The 17,693-nt window shown below is 58.7% G+C and overlaps 2 protein-coding genes across 3 annotated transcripts; one reads left to right on the plus strand and one right to left on the minus strand.

Annotated features, from left to right (window-relative positions):
• Positions 1 to 1,309: 1,309 nt before the first annotated feature.
• LOC115908852 (cationic amino acid transporter 2-like) lies at positions 1,310 to 7,808 on the plus strand. Its single transcript, XM_030957711.1, has 13 exons — positions 1,310 to 1,364; positions 1,961 to 1,995; positions 2,911 to 3,283; positions 3,384 to 3,539; positions 3,777 to 3,945; positions 4,289 to 4,425; positions 4,788 to 5,010; positions 5,466 to 5,602; positions 5,923 to 6,025; positions 6,131 to 6,273; positions 6,601 to 6,767; positions 7,297 to 7,405; positions 7,654 to 7,808. The coding sequence occupies exons 1-13, from the start codon at positions 1,310 to 1,312 to the stop codon at positions 7,806 to 7,808; spliced, it is 1,962 nt and encodes a 653-aa protein (XP_030813571.1).
• Positions 7,809 to 8,309: 501 nt separating this feature from the next.
• On the minus strand, positions 8,310 to 17,693 carry CCDC69 (coiled-coil domain containing 69). 2 transcript variants are annotated; one of them, XM_030957632.1, is made up of 9 exons: positions 17,536 to 17,693; positions 12,565 to 12,634; positions 12,012 to 12,166; positions 11,744 to 11,819; positions 11,486 to 11,559; positions 11,200 to 11,301; positions 10,899 to 11,018; positions 10,578 to 10,675; positions 8,310 to 10,102 (listed from the first exon to the last, which is right to left on the minus strand). In XM_030957632.1, exons 1-9 carry the CDS (start codon positions 17,581 to 17,583, stop codon positions 9,799 to 9,801), a joined length of 1,047 nt encoding a protein of 348 aa, XP_030813492.1. In that variant the 5' UTR covers positions 17,584 to 17,693; the 3' UTR covers positions 8,310 to 9,798. The 2 variants fall into 2 exon arrangements, with proteins under 2 accessions (XP_030813492.1, XP_030813493.1); XM_030957633.1 differs by having other exon boundaries at positions 9,811 to 10,106.

The raw sequence follows: 17,693 nt of genomic DNA on the forward strand, positions 1-17,693 counted from the left end.
GGCAGGGTGAGACCCTCATGGCCTCCCAGCACTGGCTGCTCCTTCCTGCCCTGTTTTTCCCTCAGAGCAATGTTCCCCTGGGCTGGCGCTGGTATCTGGAGACCTCGCTCATGTGAGACGGCGTGGGTGACAAGCAGGGCTTTGTTCAGGCTGTGCTGCAGTGTGGGACAGCAGCCCTGCTCTCCCTGCCTGGTGTGCTGAGCCCCCCTGCCCCAGAGGTGCTCACAGTGCCCAGCAGCTCACAGGGTCTCTGGATAGGGGGCTGCCCCATAGAGCCAGAGCAAGGCAGCCCTATGGTTAGAGTGTGCATCTATGCTTTAGATGCTCTGGATCCTTCCTTGCTTTCCTCCTCCATGGCTCCTGTTCCCTTCCTCTGCTCCTTGCAAGCTGAAAGCCAGAGGATGGGCTGAGCCACAGCCTGAGAGGTTTTTGTCTCAAAATACTGTAAGCAGATTCAGCCTGAGTGCTACCTACAATAAAATCAAAGTTAGCTCTTCACACCAAAACACCTTCTCAGAGCCCAGACTTGGTCCTCTTCTCTCAGGATGCTGATGACCAAGCAGGTCACCCCATCACTTCCTCCATGGCCTCTCCTTGCCAGGAGCAGCCGTGCAGAGCAGCTGTGCTGGTGCCCAAGGACACTCATGTGCCCTTCTGGCCCCAGGGAGCCTCGCCTGGGACCCCCATCCACACGGCCCTGTGCCCTCATTTAGGCCCAGCCCTGGACTTACCCCTGCCCCTGCTTGCACTCCTCTGCTCAGCCCCTGTGAGCTGCACCCCAGGGATGCCCAGATACCAGGGAAGTGCAAGCAGCCTCAGGGTTTTGCTTTGGGGAGTTTCAGCTGGACATGCTGCTGCAAACATCCCATGGAGCTGGGTCTGTGCTCCTCTGCCTTGCTGCTGCAATCCATTTCACCTCCCTCTGTGTTCCCCAGGGGCTGCTGGGGTCAGTCACAGCTGTAGGTGCACAGACCCCTAAACCCCAACCCAGCCTTGTTACTGCTCCTCTCTGCCTGAATTTCCTCCAAAAGCAGCTCCACAGACTGAGATGTGGTCCTGGTGCAAGGAGCAGGGACAGAGGGAAAGAGTTCCCCTTTCCACCTGCCCAGGGAGCTTGGAAAAGTGAATTAAACCCCCTCAGTAATGCCTCTGAGCCTATTAGCATTGCAGGCTGTGTGTATGATTTGGAAGGCGTTGTGGGAAAAATATTTCTGCATAGATTTCCCATTGTGCAGCCCGGAGCGGTGGTCAGCAGGGGGAGGGCCAGGGTGCTCCCAAAAGGGATTTAAGGGCACAGCCTCAGGGGGGCATGCCTGGTGCTCCCTGTCCTCAGCAGCTCGCCGCTGGAGCAAAGGATGGCTGGGGTGAGTCATTTGTTTGCAGGAGAAGGGAAAATCCCCGGGGCGAGGTGTCCTGGGCAGGACTGGGGCTGTGCAGAGGGTGGGAGATGCTGGGGGCGGCTCCTCCTCACCCGCAGGGCACAGCATTTGTCCTGGGCATTGGAGCTCCCTGTGACACCAGGAACGCCTCGTCCTGGGTGCGGGCAGGGCTGTCCCTGTCCCCTCCAGTTCCAGGCCACAGCAGGGATCACATGTCCCCTGTGCCCCAGGGATGTGCCACTGCACAGGGTGCCCAGCCATGGAAGTAGCAGATGGTGGCATTTGGAGTGTGTGGCACGGCTTTTGCTTTGCTGTGGGGTGACCCGGGGGTCCTGGCAGCACAATGGCGTGTGGAGGCAGGTTGTCCAGACCTGGAGCTCCTGGGAAAGGGGATGGATGGTGGGGGAAGGCACACAAATCCCAGGCATGCCATACCAAGCACACCTTCCCCCAAGCACAGATGTCACACAATTTGGGGTTTCTGCCAGGCTGACATCCCCACTGGTGCCCCCAGCAAGCCAAAGCATTACTGCACAGGCTGATGGCCCAGTCTCCCCCTGAGCTGTGCCATTGACCCACAGTCAGAGGCGCTGTGGGAGCATCTCCAGCTGAGCAGGTGAGTCCTTCCTGGCACACTTCAAGGCAATTTCCAGGAGCAGAGCATCTCCCATCCTTCCTTGTCTGGCATGGGTTCTGTATTTCAAATAGTTTCAGTGTCAAAGCTGGGATAATCCTGACTGTGTGTCCCTGCTGAGGCTGCTGGAGCAACAGGACTTTTGAGCTGGCAGGGGGGTCAAACACTTGTCCTTGTCCCCTCTCACAAATTGGACAGAGCCAAACAAACCCCAGCCATCCATAGCTCCACTTGTCACTGGGGATGAGAGAGCAGCACAGCTGCTTGAGCCCCATCTTGCTCCAAAACGGGCTGTTTTACTGGCAGGGACAGAGAGCAGGCAGCACCCAGTGAGTCCAGGAGCACTGTGGATGGTGGCAGCTGCAAGCACACCACTGAGGCTGGGTTTGTGTCACGTTAGGGTGGTCAGTGGGTGAGGCAGAGTAGAAATTTTCCAGGGTAGAAATCCATTTTGATTTAGGTGGAACGTACATCTTTAAGTATGTAGCTTGCTGTGTAGCCTGACTGCAAAAGCCTAGGCTCAGAGAAGCTGCTTCAGCGAAAGACAGAGATAAAGGGGGGGAGCCAGAAGGTGATAGAGACAGACAGAGACTGCTGTGAGAGCAGGTCAACCTGACCTAGGAATTCTTTCTGATAAAGAAGAACTACTGGCAAATGTCACACGAAATTTGTAAAAATGAATCTGTATGAACCTATTGTGAAATTGTATGCATATGTATTTGAGAGGGGGATAAAAAGGGACCTGAAGTTCCCCGAGGTACACATGTCATTTTAGGAGAACGATTCCCACATGCGTCCAGTGCTTTACAACTTTCACAAAAGTTGTGTAGTTCTGTTTATCTCCGCAAAGCAGTGGGGCAGCAGTGTCCTCACCCCTGCTGCTTTCCTGTCCTGCAGGTGCCGTGCTGGAGCCAGCTGCGCTCTGTTCCCCGGCTGCTTTCCCGCAGGAAGCGACTCCCAGCCGGCCCGGGGGGCTCCAGCCTGCGCCGCTGCCTCTCCCCCCTGGACCTGGCTGCCCTGGGGGTGGGCAGCACGCTGGGGGCTGGGGTCTACGTCCTGGCAGGGGAGGTGGCCAAGACCAGCTCTGGCCCGAGCATCGTGCTCTCTTTCCTGATTGCAGCTGCGGTGTCTGCCCTGGCAGGGCTGTGCTATGCCGAGTTTGGGGCCCGTGTGCCCCTGGCTGGCTCTGCCTACCTGTACAGCTACGTGACAGTGGGTGAGCTCTGCGCCTTCCTGGCTGGCTGGAACCTGCTGCTGTCCTATGTCATCGGTATAAGGCCCTCTTGACCCCTCCCACCATGTGTTGGTGGCTTTGCTGGGTGTCCTTTGAGACCCCACAGGACCAGACCACAGCCATCCCCTCTCCCCAGGCACTGCCAGCGTTGCCCGGGCCTGGAGCGCTACCTTTGACCAGCTCCTCGGCAAGAAGATGGGGAGGTTTTTGGGTGCTCACGCAGCCATGAGCTCTGTGGGGCTGGCAGAGCACCCAGATGCCTTTGCTGCTGGCCTGGTGGTCCTGCTGGCAGGTAGGATGTTTCCCCCTGTGCCACCCTCCATCAGGTAGGATGAGCTCCTCACCCCACCGTGGGCTCTTCAGGATGGGGCTGAGCCCTCTGAGGCTTTGCCATTTCCCTGGGCAAAGAACGGGGAATGGAAAGGGAATCTGGGGAAATCTGCAAGTTGTTCTGAATTTGTCCCCCTTTTCCACCCTCCCCAGGAAAGTTTACCCTGGTGTTATCCAGTTTTGATTTTTTATTCTCCAGCGCTTCTTTCCTTTGGAGTGAAGGAGTCCACCACAGTCAACAAAGCCTTCACAGCTCTCAACGTGCTCGTCCTGCTCTTTGTCACAGTGAGTGGCTTCATCAAAGGCCACCTGAGCAACTGGAAGCTCAGGGAGGACGACCTGCCACAGGCAGCTGCCCACGAGGCTGGGTATGAGGGGCTTCACTCTCCCTGTGCTGCCTTCAGAGTGGGGAGTCAGACCCCCAGTGCTTTATGCCAGGAGACACCACTTTATCCCAGGGGACACCACGTTATCCCAGGGGACACCACTTTATCCCAGGAGACACCACTTTGTCCCAGGGGACACCACTTTATCCCAGGGGACGCCACTTTCTCTGTTTCTCTGTTTCAACGTGCCAAAGAGACAAAATCCTAAGCCCTGCTGGGTTGATGCTGTGGGCTGAGCGGGTTGGATGGACTGTTCAGCTTGACCCCATCCTGGGACCCCATTGCACAGACTCCCCTGCACTGCCTGACTCTTCTTCCTCCCCAGGAACCAGTCCATGGCTGACAACAGGACCAGTGCCTTTGGGGTGGGAGGCTTCATGCCCTATGGTTTCACTGGCACCTTGGCTGGAGCCTCTACCTGTTTCTATGCCTTTGTTGGATTTGACTGCATTGCTACCACAGGTAAGTGGGGTGGGGTGCTGCTGGTGGGACCCTCCCTGCAGGCTGGGCTGGCAGTGACCGTCCCCACAGTCCTGGGAACTGGTGTGAGGCTGGGAAATGGGCACATTCCCAGCTCTGTGCTGCAGCCACTCTCTCCTGCCCTTTCTAAGAGTCCACATGGAATGTCTGGGCTAATCCTGGAGCAGAGACATTCTCTATCCCAATATCCCTGGGGCCCAGAACATCTAGTGGTCCTTGCTAGAAGGTCTCTGTATCCTCTCTTGGGGGCATATAGGATCTGCTCTCCAGCCTGTGCCGGGCTCTTAGCATGCCATGCACTTTAAGTGAGCCTCTGTTCCTACAGCTGAGCTTGTCCTCCCCAGGGGAAGAAGTGAGGGACCCCCAGAGATCCATCCCCATGGGCATCATTCTCTCCCTCCTCATCTGCTTCCTGGCCTACTTTGGGGTGTCTGCTGCCCTCACCCTGATGATGCCCTACTACCTCCTGGACACCACGAGCCCGCTGCCAGTGGCCTTTGAGTACATTGGCTGGAGCAGTGCAAAGTACGCCGTGGCTGTGGGGTCGCTGTGTGCCCTGACCACCAGGTGAGGGGCATCCTCTGATGGCATTTCTGTGGTTCAGAGCAGCTACTGGAGCTGAACACATCCAGGAGATATCCCCAACCCCTCCCTCCTGAATCCCTCCTTGCCTTTCCTGCTTGATTGAAATCCCTTCCACACAAGGATGTTCCCACCCGGGCCCTTCCTGATCAGGGAGAGCAGCCAAGCCCATTGGCATGCTACTGAAGGAAGTGGCCAGGTGGCACCATGTCCACAGGAGTGGGCTGGGGTGTTCTGGCATGCACAGGTGACTGCAGACATCTCTTCCCTGACACTGTCCCTCATCTGATGGTGAGGAAGGTGATGATGTTGTTAGATGGTCTTGAGAAGGTTATGGGCCATACAGATCAATGGGATCTCCCTTGGAGGGGCAAAAGGCAGGATGGCACCTCCTGCTTTCCTCCCCTCTTTTCCCCCATCTCCTCCCCTGTCTCATGCAGCCTCCTAGGCTCCATGTTCCCCATGCCAAGGATCCTGTATGCAATGGCTCGAGATGGGCTCCTCTTCCAGCCTCTGGCCAAAGTCAGTCGCCGTCAGTGCCCGGTGGTGGCAACCCTGGTGTCTGGGGCAGTGGCAGGTGGGTGAGTGCTTGGGTTGCCCTTCACCGTGAGCAGGTCTTGGTGGGTGTCCTCTCTCCCTCTAGCTTGACTGCAGCTGTTTGAGCCATGTCTCTTCACCCAGAGACAGATCTCCTCATGGTGGTGAGGGCCATTTGGCCTTGATGGTGTCCCAGACTCTCTGCAGTGCCAGGCAGGAGGTGACAGGATGCTTTGTGCTAGTGACCAATCAAGGTTGTGTTGCAGTGGGTGTCAAGGGGACATGGGGAACTCAGGAGAGGATGAACTGAGGTGGGCACAGCAGCACTGCCAGCTCTGAAAGGGCTTCTCTTCCCCCCAGCTCTCCTGGCCCTTCTCTTTGACCTGAAAGACCTGGTTGACACCATGTCCATTGGCACACTGCTGGCCTACTCCATGGTGGCTGCCTGTGTGCTGCTGCTCAGGTGAGACTGCTGGGGACAGGGGGCTCACCCAGTTCTGCTGTGGGCCATGCTGGGACAAGGCGGGTGCAGGTTTGTGTGCATTGACACCCAGTGCCTGCTCCTCAGGTACCGGCCTGAGCCCAGCCCTCGGGACACTCCTGCGGGGAAGGTCCCAGCTGTGCAGCCATGGTGGAACCACCTGGTCCAGCCACCCCCCAATCCCACCCCTCGCTCCTCTGCTCTGGTGCTCTGGGCTCTGACAGCTGCAGGTGTGTCTGGGATGATGGATGGGCTCTAAGGGAGCTGGCCTGGGGGGACCCATGGGGACATCCCTGCTGTAGCAAGGGCTGGCCTGGTGGAAACCACCCAGCAGCAGATGCAGGGGCTGCCTGGCTCCTCCTGCCCTCACCCCACTGCCACACAGCTGGCTGCCCCAGTGGGACCTCAGGACACCCCCCAGAGGGAGAGAAAAGCCAAACCCACCATGAGAAACCACCCAGCCATGTCCCCCAGTTGTCATTTGTCCCCCCATGGCAGCCTGGCAGAGGGATGGGCCAGCCCAGGGGAGCTGCCCTGACCCTGTGGTCCCTCTGCAGCTGCCCTGGCCTGTGCCCTGGGCTGGGTGAGCACTGCTGGGCTGCCCTGCCTGCGGGCTGGGGGTGCCTGGTGCATCACAGCTCTGGCCCTGCCTCTCCTGGGGATCCTGGCAGCAGCTCTTCTCATCTGGAGGCAGCCTCAGAGCCAGGACAAAGCGTCCTTCATGGTGAGCACCCAGCCCAACCCTCGGGGTGTACCCAGGAGGAAGGACCTGGGGCACAGAGAGCAGGAGGTGCTGCAGCCCTGTGGGGAAGGGGCCATCTGGGGCTGTTCCCTCAGCTGCAGGTCAGGCACATCTTTGCTGCACCCACATTAATAAGGTACTGCTGGAGGCAGCATGTGGCTCGTGGGGTTTTCATGGGGACCATGAGGGTTCTTCCTCCCAGAGGGCTGAAGGGGCATCTCCCAGCTGAGCCCAGTGCCTGCTGAGGAACCAGGGCTGCTCTTCAGTAAAAAGATACCTGGCCTTAACACCTTGGCTTACTGTTACAAGTGCCTCTCAGCTCAAATCCTGCAGTGCAGGATCTCTCAACCAAAACACCCGCCACAAGCATCCCTCTCTAGCACAGGCTGCAGTCCCAGCTTGGATCTCTGAGCCTCACAGCCAGGCTGGGCTTCCCCTTGCCTGTGGACAACCAGCCAAAGCAGCAAAGAGCTGCATTTAGCCGTGGAATTTACCCTTGTGCTGCCTGCAGGTTCCCTGCCTGCCCTTCCTGCCTCTCCTCAGCATCTCCATCAACGCCGTGCTGCTGGCCCGGCTCAGCGCGGCCCCCTGGCTGCGGTACCTGCTCTGGATGGCTGCGGGTGAGCACGGCCACTCCCGAGGCCCCGGAGCTGCCACCAGCCCCTCTGGGTGGAGTGCTGGTGGTTTGAGGCACTCATATTGCTCTGAGCAGCGGTGGGGAGGGAGGAGATGCTGACCTTTGATGTCCAGCAGTGATGGGAGCACCGTGTCCTCTGAAATGTGGCCCAAAGGAAGGGGCCAGCACTTGGTGGCTGGGAGGGGAAGGAAGAGAAACAGTCCATACACACCCCATTCTGCCCTTTCCCAGGTTTCCTCATTTACTTTGGCTATGGGATCTGGCACAGCACTGGGAGCCAGTGGCCTGAAGGGACAGGTCCCCAGGAGCTGCCCCAAAGCAGAGCCAGGGATGTGGCCCTGGAGCCCCGTGGGCCTGCCCTGTGCCCATCTGCTCCAGGGCAATAAGAGGGGATGGCCAGTTCCAGAGGGCCTGGCTCCCTCCACCCTGTGCCCAGGGGGCAGGGAAGCCCCTTGGGCTGTGGCTCCTGTCCCACAGAGGGGCCAGCCCTGCCAGAGCTGCAGGAGCTGCTTCCCTGAGTCTGGTGAACCTTTCTGAGCAACCCAAATCCCCACAGCGAGCCTCTGCAGACAGAGTTCTCTTTGGACAGGATAAAGCACACAAGTGGTTTTGCTGCTGTTACTGGGCTGTGTTTTTGTGTTGTTTTTTTTTCCTTTGAAACCTTTCCCTGCAGCCACCCCACAGGCCCCTTGCCCACCCTGCTCCTTCAGCTGCTCACAATGAGGTGGAGAGGCTTCTTGTGCTGCCCTGACCCTCCATTTCACCTGGGCACCATCCTGAGCTGTTATCATCCCCCCCCCATGACTGCCAAGGTACTGCCTGGTCCAGGCTTTCCCCCTTCAGAGTGTGCAAGTCCTTTTCTGCACTCATTTATTCCTCCTCCTCAGTTCCCAGTGTCCCCTTTCCCAGAGTCGGGCACATTCTTCCAAGTCCCACGCAGGATCTGCCTCTGGGGCTCTGGGACATGGTACCAGGTGTCCAGAGCAGGATCCCAGAGCTCACCAGCCTCACATCCCTTTGTCCAGAAATCCTGATCCCTTCAGCCATAGCCAGGCAGGATTTGGGCTATCCCTGCTTTGTGTTACAGCACCTGGGGGAGGCACAGATGGTGTGTGGAGCAGAGGGTGCCCTGGTGGGACATGGTTCTGACACAACAGGCTCCCCCATTTCCCCCTGTGGCCACCCCATGGAGGTGTGTGGGTCAGAGCTGACCCCACATCCACGTTGCCTTCCTGGCTGCCCGTTCAGCTGCTGTGTTTGTGATTAGGGTCAGCACAAAGGACGGAAGTGGCTGATGCAGTGGCCCTGATGCTGGGAGGGTCTGGGTCTGCCCTGAGCTGGGAACCCATTGAAATGAAGGAAAAGGAGCAGGAAAATGGGGATCAGCCTTGAGGGCCTCATCTGGAGCTTCCTTGTTGAGTCTTTGTGGTGTCAGCTCCCACCCTTCCCCTTCTCCCCACTGTATGGGGTGTGGAGCACACAGCCCCACTCTGGGACACTCCTGTACCAGTCCCCCAAACCACTGACATGGGATTCCTGAGGCTGCTGCTTCTTACAGATCTGTAATCCTTACAGCCAGCAGCACCTTGGCTGGTGCACACACACACCCACACACCCACACACCCACCCACACACACATGTACAGCTCTGGCTAAACAGCCCTGGGGAGGGAGGGCACAGGCCTGGGACAGCCCCAGAGCAGTGACTCCCACCACACTGGTGCACCCAGGGGAAAGTGCTTGTGTGCATCCAGCCCTGAGCCACAGCCTTGCTGGCAGCGTCTTCCCTGCTGGGGATGCCCTGCCTCGAGCAGAGGGATGGGACCTGCCAAAGCCTGGTATCCCCTGGGAGGATGCTCTGCTCCCTGACGTGCAGCTCCTGCCTCTGTCCAGATTTTGGGGGAGGAGATGGGACTGGTGGTGCTGCTGATGGGCAGCAGGACAAGCAGGGCTTGGGGTCTTTGTGAGCTGGGACATGTCTGAGCTGCAGGAGCTGTACCTGGGACACATTTGCTGAAGGTGAAGGAGGTGATGGGAATAGGAGGGTGGGAGCCCTGCCTGGTGAGGTTAACACCATGTCCCCAGTGCCCTCCTCATCCTCCTGGTGCTTGTCCTAGTGGCCTCCCCATCGTCCTCACGCCCTGGGGCAGCACTGGTGCTGTTTATACTCAGAGCCAAGTGCTGGGTCAGATTTGGCCCAAAGCAAGTCTGTGTGTCCTGGCCGGCCCCTTTCACCCCCAGGCACCCCTCACCAGAGGAAGGGGCAAGGGGACTGCGTGGGTGGGAGGCCAGGGTCCCTCTGCATCCCCACACGGGCTGGGGAAATGCAGGAGGGAGCCTCCCGTGAAATGCTCCAACGCTGCCGTGAATTGCTCCATCACTGCGGTCCATGAGGCGCCCCGAGGGCTCGGCCAGCCCGGAGCCCTGCCCCGACCGGGGGCACTGGTGAGAACAGCCCCGGTGAGAGCAGCGCTGGGCTCGCAGGGCAGCCCCGGCAGTGCCCGGTGCCGCCGGTGCTACGTGGCGATGAGGGGCACCTCGCCCGTGGCCATGGGGAACGGGGCGCCGTCCCCGGCGTGGAGCACTCGGTACAGCAGCTCCTCCTTCTCCCGGCGAGCCTGGTCCAGCAGCTGTGCCTCCTTCTCCAGAGCCCCGCGGGCCGCCTGGAGCTCCTCGGAGAGCTGCCTGCGGGCAGAGGGCACGGGCTGAGGGCACGGGCTGAGGGCACGGGCTGAGGGCACGGGATGAGGGCACGGGATGAGGGCACGGGATGAGGGCACGGGATGAGGGCACGGGCTGAGGGCACAGGATGAGGGCACGGGCTGAGGGCACAGGCTGACCACGGCGCAGCTGAGGGCACAGGATGGGACGGGGGGGCACGGGCTGAGGGCACAGGCTGGGGGCACAGGATGAGGGCACAGGATGAGGGCACAGGATGAGGGCACAGGCTGGGGGCACAGGATGAGGGCACAGGATGAGGGCACAGGCTGGGGGCACTGGATGGGGGCACTGGATGAGGGCACGGGCACAGTGCACACGAGCCCCTCTGCTCCCTGCAAAGCGCCTGGTGACACTGCAGGCTGCAATGTGCTCCCGCACTGCCACCTGTCCCCCCCACCGCAGGTGTCACCTGTGCACCGGCTGGGTGGGACCTACCTCGCCATGACCAAGTGGTTCTGGGTGCGAACTTGCAGGTCCTCGTTCTCCTGCTGGAGAGTTTTCACCTTCTCCTCCAGCAGAAGGTTCCTCTCCTCCTGGAAGGGGGCAGGAGGGTGAGGAGAGAGCTTTGAAGCACTTCTGAGCCCCTGCCACCCCATTTTGGGTGAAATGCTGGTGTGGTGGCATTGCTCCCCTCCCCATGACAAGAGAGGAAATGGGCTCCATCCACCTTTGCTCCAGCTGCAGTTTCTGGGCAGAATGTAGGTGGGTAGAGGAGCTGAAAAGAGGAAAGCCTGTGACCCCCCGCTTTCAACTCACCACAGTCTCCAGGTGCAGCAGCTTCTTGTCCAGGCCGTGGATGTGCTCATTCTTCATCTCGATGACAAAGTGCAGGCTCTCCAGCTCCTGTTCCCAGAAGGGGCTGGGGCTCCCGTGCTCCTGCAGGGCCATCAGCTGTGTCCAAGGGAGCTCAACACCTCCCAGGACAGGCTTTGCTCTCCCCTTCATGTGTCCTGTGCTCCCCTCTGTTTCCAGCCCCCCTGCCAGGGTCCATCAGAGAGGCCCCTTGGCTCTGGGTCAGCACCCCATAGCAGGTCCCTCCCTGCCACCCTCCCTGCACCTGGATGTGCTTCCTGTAGTCTGTTCTCAGGAGCGACTCCTCCACCCGCTTCATCCTGTCCTGGAAGGATTTCAGCTGGGAATTCAGTGTCTGAATTTTCTCCTAGGACAACCAGGGAAAAGCAGAAATAGAGGTATCTGAGATTTCTTTCTGAGCCAGGGGACTGCTGGGCTGTGGTACCCAAATAACACTGAGGTGGCCACTGAAGAATGTGGGGCACCATGGCAGAACCAGGTCCTCAAGCCCTCCACAAGCCCCCCCTCCCCAGGGATTTCTCTGCTGGTACCTGTAAGGCTGCCTCAGACCTGTGGTGGGACTCTGTCAGCAGCAGCTTCTCCTGCTCATGTGCTCCCTGGAGCTCTGTGGGGGAACATGAGCTGAGTGCCACCAGTGTGGGGACATTGGGGCAGCAGGCCCCACCTGAGCCCCACAGAGGTGGAAAGCAGGGAACAGAGTCCCCATGACCCCACAGGCAGCCAAAGGGACATGGCAGTAGCAGGGAGAGGGGAGGGGAGCTGCAGGGAGCCCCAGTCCTGGCACACACCTTGCAGGGTTTCTGTGTGCTCTCTCCTCAGCGCATCAAGCTGTTCCTTCAGCTCCAGCTCTTTTCTCTTTTCCACCTGGGAAGCAGTTGGATGAGATATCTCAGTGTAAGGGATGCAGAGCTTCACTGCTTTGGGCTTCCTCACCCTTTCTTAGACCCATCCTTCTCCCAAAAATGGGAGAACCCAGCATGTGCCAGGGAAGACCAGGCTGGTGACATGCTCCATGGCCAGCTGCTGCCTCCAGCAACACCAGCTCTTCCAGCTCACCTGGATCTCAACGTCCTGGGAGATGCTGGCAGTGCCTGCCTGGCCCGCATCCTGCTCCTCCTCCTCCTCCTGGCCTTGGAGGAATCTCGCACTCTCCGCCCACTCCTCTGGCCGTGCCGCCTTCTCCCCGTGCTCAGCAAGCAGGCAGGCATTGGCTGCAGGACAAACACGGCTGAAGCAGCACTGGCTGCCTCCCCCTGGCTGGGCTGCCTGCACATCCTGGGCAGCTGAACCTGCCAGTGCCATGAGCTGGGTTCAGCACTGCCCTCTTCCCACTGGAGAAACACCCCCCTCCATCTCTCTGGTCCAAATTGTGATGGTGCTGGCAGGCTCAGGAAGGACAGAGAGTTTGTCAGGTGTCCTGTTCTGGGGATGATCTGTCTGACTGACAGGAGGGGCTGCCATTGTCTCTGGGATGCCCTGTTTGCCCTCCTGCACCAGCATGCACCTCCATCCTCCCCATCCTCCCTGGTGCCATGCTGGGGCCTGTCCAGTGCTTCCTTAATATCACTCTGAGAAAGCAAAGCAGGGGGAAAACACATTTTTTTCTCACCATTCTGTGTCTTCACGGCTGAGAGCTCCTGGGAAGACAATCCCCTCTGCTGCTGGGCTTTTAGCTGTCTCTGGCAGAGAGAGAGGGGGCTGGAGCAGGGGGGAACAGAGTGTGGCAGGTGGCTGCAGGCAGAGAACACCCTGAACTGAGCCCCCATCAGCTCTCCTAAAACACAGGTCCTTGGGGAGCAGCGGCCTCTCCCCAGCCCCCTGCCCTCTCCCAGCACTGGGCACCCATGGGTGTGCATGTACTGCCTATCAGGCAGCCTCAAGCTCACGCCAATTCCCTGCATCCCTGACAATTCACCAGGTAGCATTCAGCAGGAAAACCTGGGGGATGCCACCCCCACCAACATGGTGCTGGTGCAAAATAGGCTCTATTAGCAAAACTTTTGGTGGGGGAGAGCAGGCAGCACTTGGCAGGGCTCAGCTTTGGCACTCCCTTGTCCTGGGATGCTCAGCTCAGTCTGGTCCCTGGCACCTTGTAACCCCCCAAACACATGCCTCTGCCAGGGCCTTGCACAGATGGGCTTTGACACAGCTGGAGCAGGAGTGAGAAATGAAAAATAACCATAAATCAGAGGCGATAGAGCCCCTGTCCAGGGCTGGCAGCAGGCGGGAGCAGGCGGCCAAGCAATGACCTCAGGAGCGCAGGAATGCGCTGCACAGCCCCGCACGCTCCCGCCGCTGCCTCGGGGCTGAGATAACCCAGAGCCGGGAGCTGCCTCCAGCAACACAGCTCCGTGGGATGCCTTCCAGCCCTGCGTGGGTTTAATTTAGTCACTTGGAGGGGAGAAAAGAAAAAAATAAAAAAAGGACTGGATATATTTTTATCAGTTGCTGAAAGATAGAAGCAAAGCTCGCAGGCTCTCATGGCTCGGCCTCGCCGGCACAGGGCAAATCTGGTCCCTGGTGCCCATCACTGAGCTGTGCTTCTGGATATTGCATAGGTGCACGGGGGGTGAGAAAATTCACCTGAAGGCACGGTGCTGCTCTCCAGCCCCCGGCAGAGCCGTCCCTAAAAATCCCGATCCCTAAGGAGAGCAGCCCTGTGCCCGCTGCGCCGGCTGCTCCCCGGCTCAGCCCCGCACAGCGGCGCGGCCAAATCCAGCCCGGATTAGGGAGCCTGGCTTGGGAAAAAGCAAGGGAAAGCAAACAGCCGTGCCTGTCTCCGCCTCCCCTGCAGCCCCCCTTCTGGAGCGGGAGGGAGGCGCAGTTCCAGGGAGCAGGAGAGCTCCAAGCCTCTGGGAAGCCACGGCTTTATCTTCCCTTCTATGGCATGAGCAGCCGCGGCGTTGAACGTGGCCCAGGCGAGAGGGCGAGGAGGCACCCGGCAGTCCGAGTTCACAGGGCTCGTTTTCCTTGTCCATGCAGCTCACCCAGAAAGCGAGGGGTGCCCTGGGATGCTGCTGAATCCTGGCACACCTGACTGCAAAGTGTCCCCAGGAATCCCCGCCTGTCCCCTGACACATCTCGTGCCAGCACGCATCTCCCTGACATTTAATGTACCCGTGTCTGTGAGGGGTTTTGAAGTCAGGGGATGGGGGGCAAGGGGAGAGATGGATGAGACAGTCGAGACTCTGCAGTACTGAGGGCATCATAGGAGTCCCAAAAGGCTTCCTCCCTTAGCCCCACACCCCATATCCCCCCCCCTCTTTTTCACTGCAACAAAGCAAAGGCTGTGTGGGAGGACCCTGCTGGCACAGGGGGGTGACACACACCTCAAGGGTTTTGGGTGATCTCAGCAGAGCTGACAGCAGGATGCTGTTACCACCTCCAGGAGGGACCCCAAACCCCCAAACCAAGCCACCTCTGCTGCATTTGTCCTGCTCACTGGCATAAGTGATGCCTAAGGACAGAGGGCCCAGGGCTGGTCACCTCCATAGCACAGGCAATGTCCCCAGCACACACCCAGGGAATCTTCACCTCTCCCCCACACCCCAAATCCAGCAGGATGGAACCTCAGAGTCCCTCATCCTCTAAAGGAAGATTATTTGAGACACCAGCACTGAACTCAGAAATAAGTGAAGCGAGCAACAGGTTCACCAGCATCAACAGACAAATCTAAATACTTGCCCTGAGGCTATGAGTGAGGCACCTTCCTACCTCTAGGAGCAATTAAAATAGTATCTAGAGCTAATTTTAGTCATAAGCACTCAATTGTCCTTTGGAATGAAAGCTCCACCTCTGTGGTGAACAGCAAAATTTGGCTGAAAGCTCTGAAATATGGAGGGACTTTCCACTGTCACTTCCAGAGGAGCTTTGTGGCACCCAAACCTCTGGTATCGCCTGGTGCATTTTGAAGAGCTGGAAAATCATCCTGGAATCCACAGTGTGTGCAAGGAGAAGGTTGGGAATTGCTCCAGCTGGAACAGCTTTGGCCAGGGAAAAAGCAGCCTGATACATCCTGCAGGTGGGGGCCATCCACAGCGTAGCTTATCCTGTAAGTTCTTGGAAACCTCTGCCAAAAATACCTTCCAGCTATGAAAAACCAAAAGTATCTACATTCTTAGAACTAAATATTTCTAAAAGTCTGGAGCAGAACTGTTTATGGATGGATTAATAGGGATTTCCAACAGGACCTGAGTCATCTCCAAGGGTTCTGGGGTGGGGAGCACCAGTGCAGAGCAGCTGGCACAGTGTGGGCAGCCGGGGTGGCTGCAGCCTCTGCTTCAGCTCTTAGTGTGAGGTGGGGTTTTGGGCTGTATTTTTCTTCCTCTTTTCCTGTTTTACAAGTACATTAAGCAATTCAACCATGCAACCTAGCAAAGGAAATCACAAAGAGGCAGGAAATGAGTATTTAAATCCTGACTCCGCTCCTGGGGAGGAGGTTTTGCTTTGTGGCTGTGGAGAAGGGGGCCAGGATTTGGTCCATGACTGTAACACCTCCCAGGACCTGCAGCAGATGCTCAGTGCTGCCAGAGCAATGCTGGCACAGGTCCGTGGGACCTGTCTCTAACCCTGCTGCTGTGTTTCCTCCAGTGATGGTGATGGTTGTGTTAGGAGGTGATTATCACCTCTCCTGCAGTCAGATCTGTGCCGCAGACCATAGGCAAACACTTCACACTGTTGACAGCTCCGAGTTTTGCATTCTGACCCTTCCCTGACTCCTAGTGCTACATACAGTTCCTAGCACTTCAAAATAAATTCACCCCAGCCCTGGAAGGCGGCCAAGCCTCAGCCCTGACTTTTGGGAAGGCAGCTTGGCCTCTCTCACGCCAGGAGCGTGACCAAAGCGTGAGCGGTGACCATGAGTGGCCAAGCAGGGGTGGATGGAGCAGAAGGGGAAGGAAACCCCAGGGGCAGCACCCACAGCTCAGGGCTGGGTTCTCTCTGTGCCTCCCTTATCGCCCTGCTGCCCGCAGACTGGTGCCAGGGAAGGATGAGGCTGCCAAGGCACCTCCCCCAGGGCACACACTGGCTCCTGGTATGTCATCCACCCACCAGACCCAGCCCAGCACCAGTTCCTCAAGGTCACCTCAAACCTGGGACTGGCTTCAAAAGCCTCTGCAGCCCCCAGCCCCATTAGAGTCTCCAGCCCCATGACCTGCACATGGGAAGTCTCCCCTAACCCCAAACAACCTCAAGAGACCAATTCTGCAAGTCTACCCATCAGCAGTGGGAGGTGAAGGTCTCCCATCCTGCCTTTTGGCACTCTGGACATGAGAACATGGGCAGGAGTGGCCCTATGCCTGCCCTTATGCTTTTTAACCATAATGGGGATTTTAGGTGCTTCTTTCAGAATGACTTTCAGTCACAGCAGCAGGGCTGTTTCTGGGTAATGACTGTTGGTGACACGGGGCTGAGCAGAGCTCGAGAGCAGGCAAGTGCAGGAAGGGAGACGTCTGTAGGCAAATGACAAATTTCCGTGTTTCAGTAAATGTGGGGCTCTCAGCACCTGGGGCCTTGGGGCTGTTGTTTCTCCCTGTTCTTCAGAGCTCTCAGAGTCACAAACCAGCCCAGGAATATCTGATCTTATGACATAGCAAAGAGTGGGATTTTTTCCATGATGTGGAGAAGTGACCAAGCCTGCAAGTGCTGTAGATAAATGCACTTTTTGGCTGCAGGGCTGTGTGAGCCCCGTGCCTGCTCCCCCTGCACATCCTGTAGTGGGCTCTGCGGTCCCAAGTGGGGACTCTCACAGCTGGATCTGCAAAGGGCCACCCGTGCCAGGGGTGTTTCTGCCTTCCCTCCTTCCCCTGCCACCCTCCAGCGATCACAACACCCAGCAGCAGTAAGCACAGCACATCCAACAGCAAAAACATCTCCCGAGGTCAGTGGTGAGGCACTGGGGCAGCATAAGCACATCAAATGATAACAACAACAATGATAATAACAATGAGCAGATAATTTCAGACCTTGCTGAAGAGCTTTTCAGTACAGAGAAACGTGCTGAGACTGAGGGGACTCAGAGTGTTCCCCCACAGGAGCGATGCCTTCAGCACGAGGGGACACAGCCTTTGGGATGAGGGAGGATGCTGTGGGAAGCTGGCAGAGGTCTAGCTGGGGGAACCCATCCCTGTCATCTCTGGGACCAGCATTTCCAACAGGCATCATCATCCCAGATCCTGCACCCCCTTAGCTATAAAATTCCCGTGATGTCGGGGTGAGCCTGGAGGGGTGCAGGAGGATGCAGGAGGGCGGGTGGCTGCCAGCTTTCATTGTCCCCGCTGCCACCTCCCCCACCACAATGCCGGTGGGGTCCCACGCAGCCGGGGACAGCCGCACCACCCGGCACCACCGCTCCCGGGACAGGGAGGAACCCACGCCGGGTGTTCCCAGCACCCCTCGTCCCCAGCAGTGTAAGCAGGACTCCCCGCAAACATCAGCCCCACGCGAACCCCAACTCCATCGAACCCCGACAACGTGTGCGCTCGGTCCCACGAGAGCCCGTCCCCACGGAGCCCCGACCCCGAGAGAAGCCCAGCCCAAGCCCAGCTCAGCCCAGCCCAAAAGCCCCCGCAGCCGCTACCTCGGCACCGACGGGGCAGCAGCGCAGGGCGCTGCCGGTGCAGCCCATGGAGCCCCGGCGGGACCCGCTCAGCCGCGAGGCGCGGGGCGCGGCATCCCCCGGCGAGCGGCACCTCTCCGGGACGGGACGGGATGAGCCGCCCCAGCTGGCAGGCAGAA

This window comes from Camarhynchus parvulus, chromosome 13, assembly GCF_901933205.1.
Source record: "Camarhynchus parvulus chromosome 13, STF_HiC, whole genome shotgun sequence".
Classification (NCBI taxonomy): Eukaryota; Metazoa; Chordata; class Aves; order Passeriformes; family Thraupidae; genus Camarhynchus; species Camarhynchus parvulus.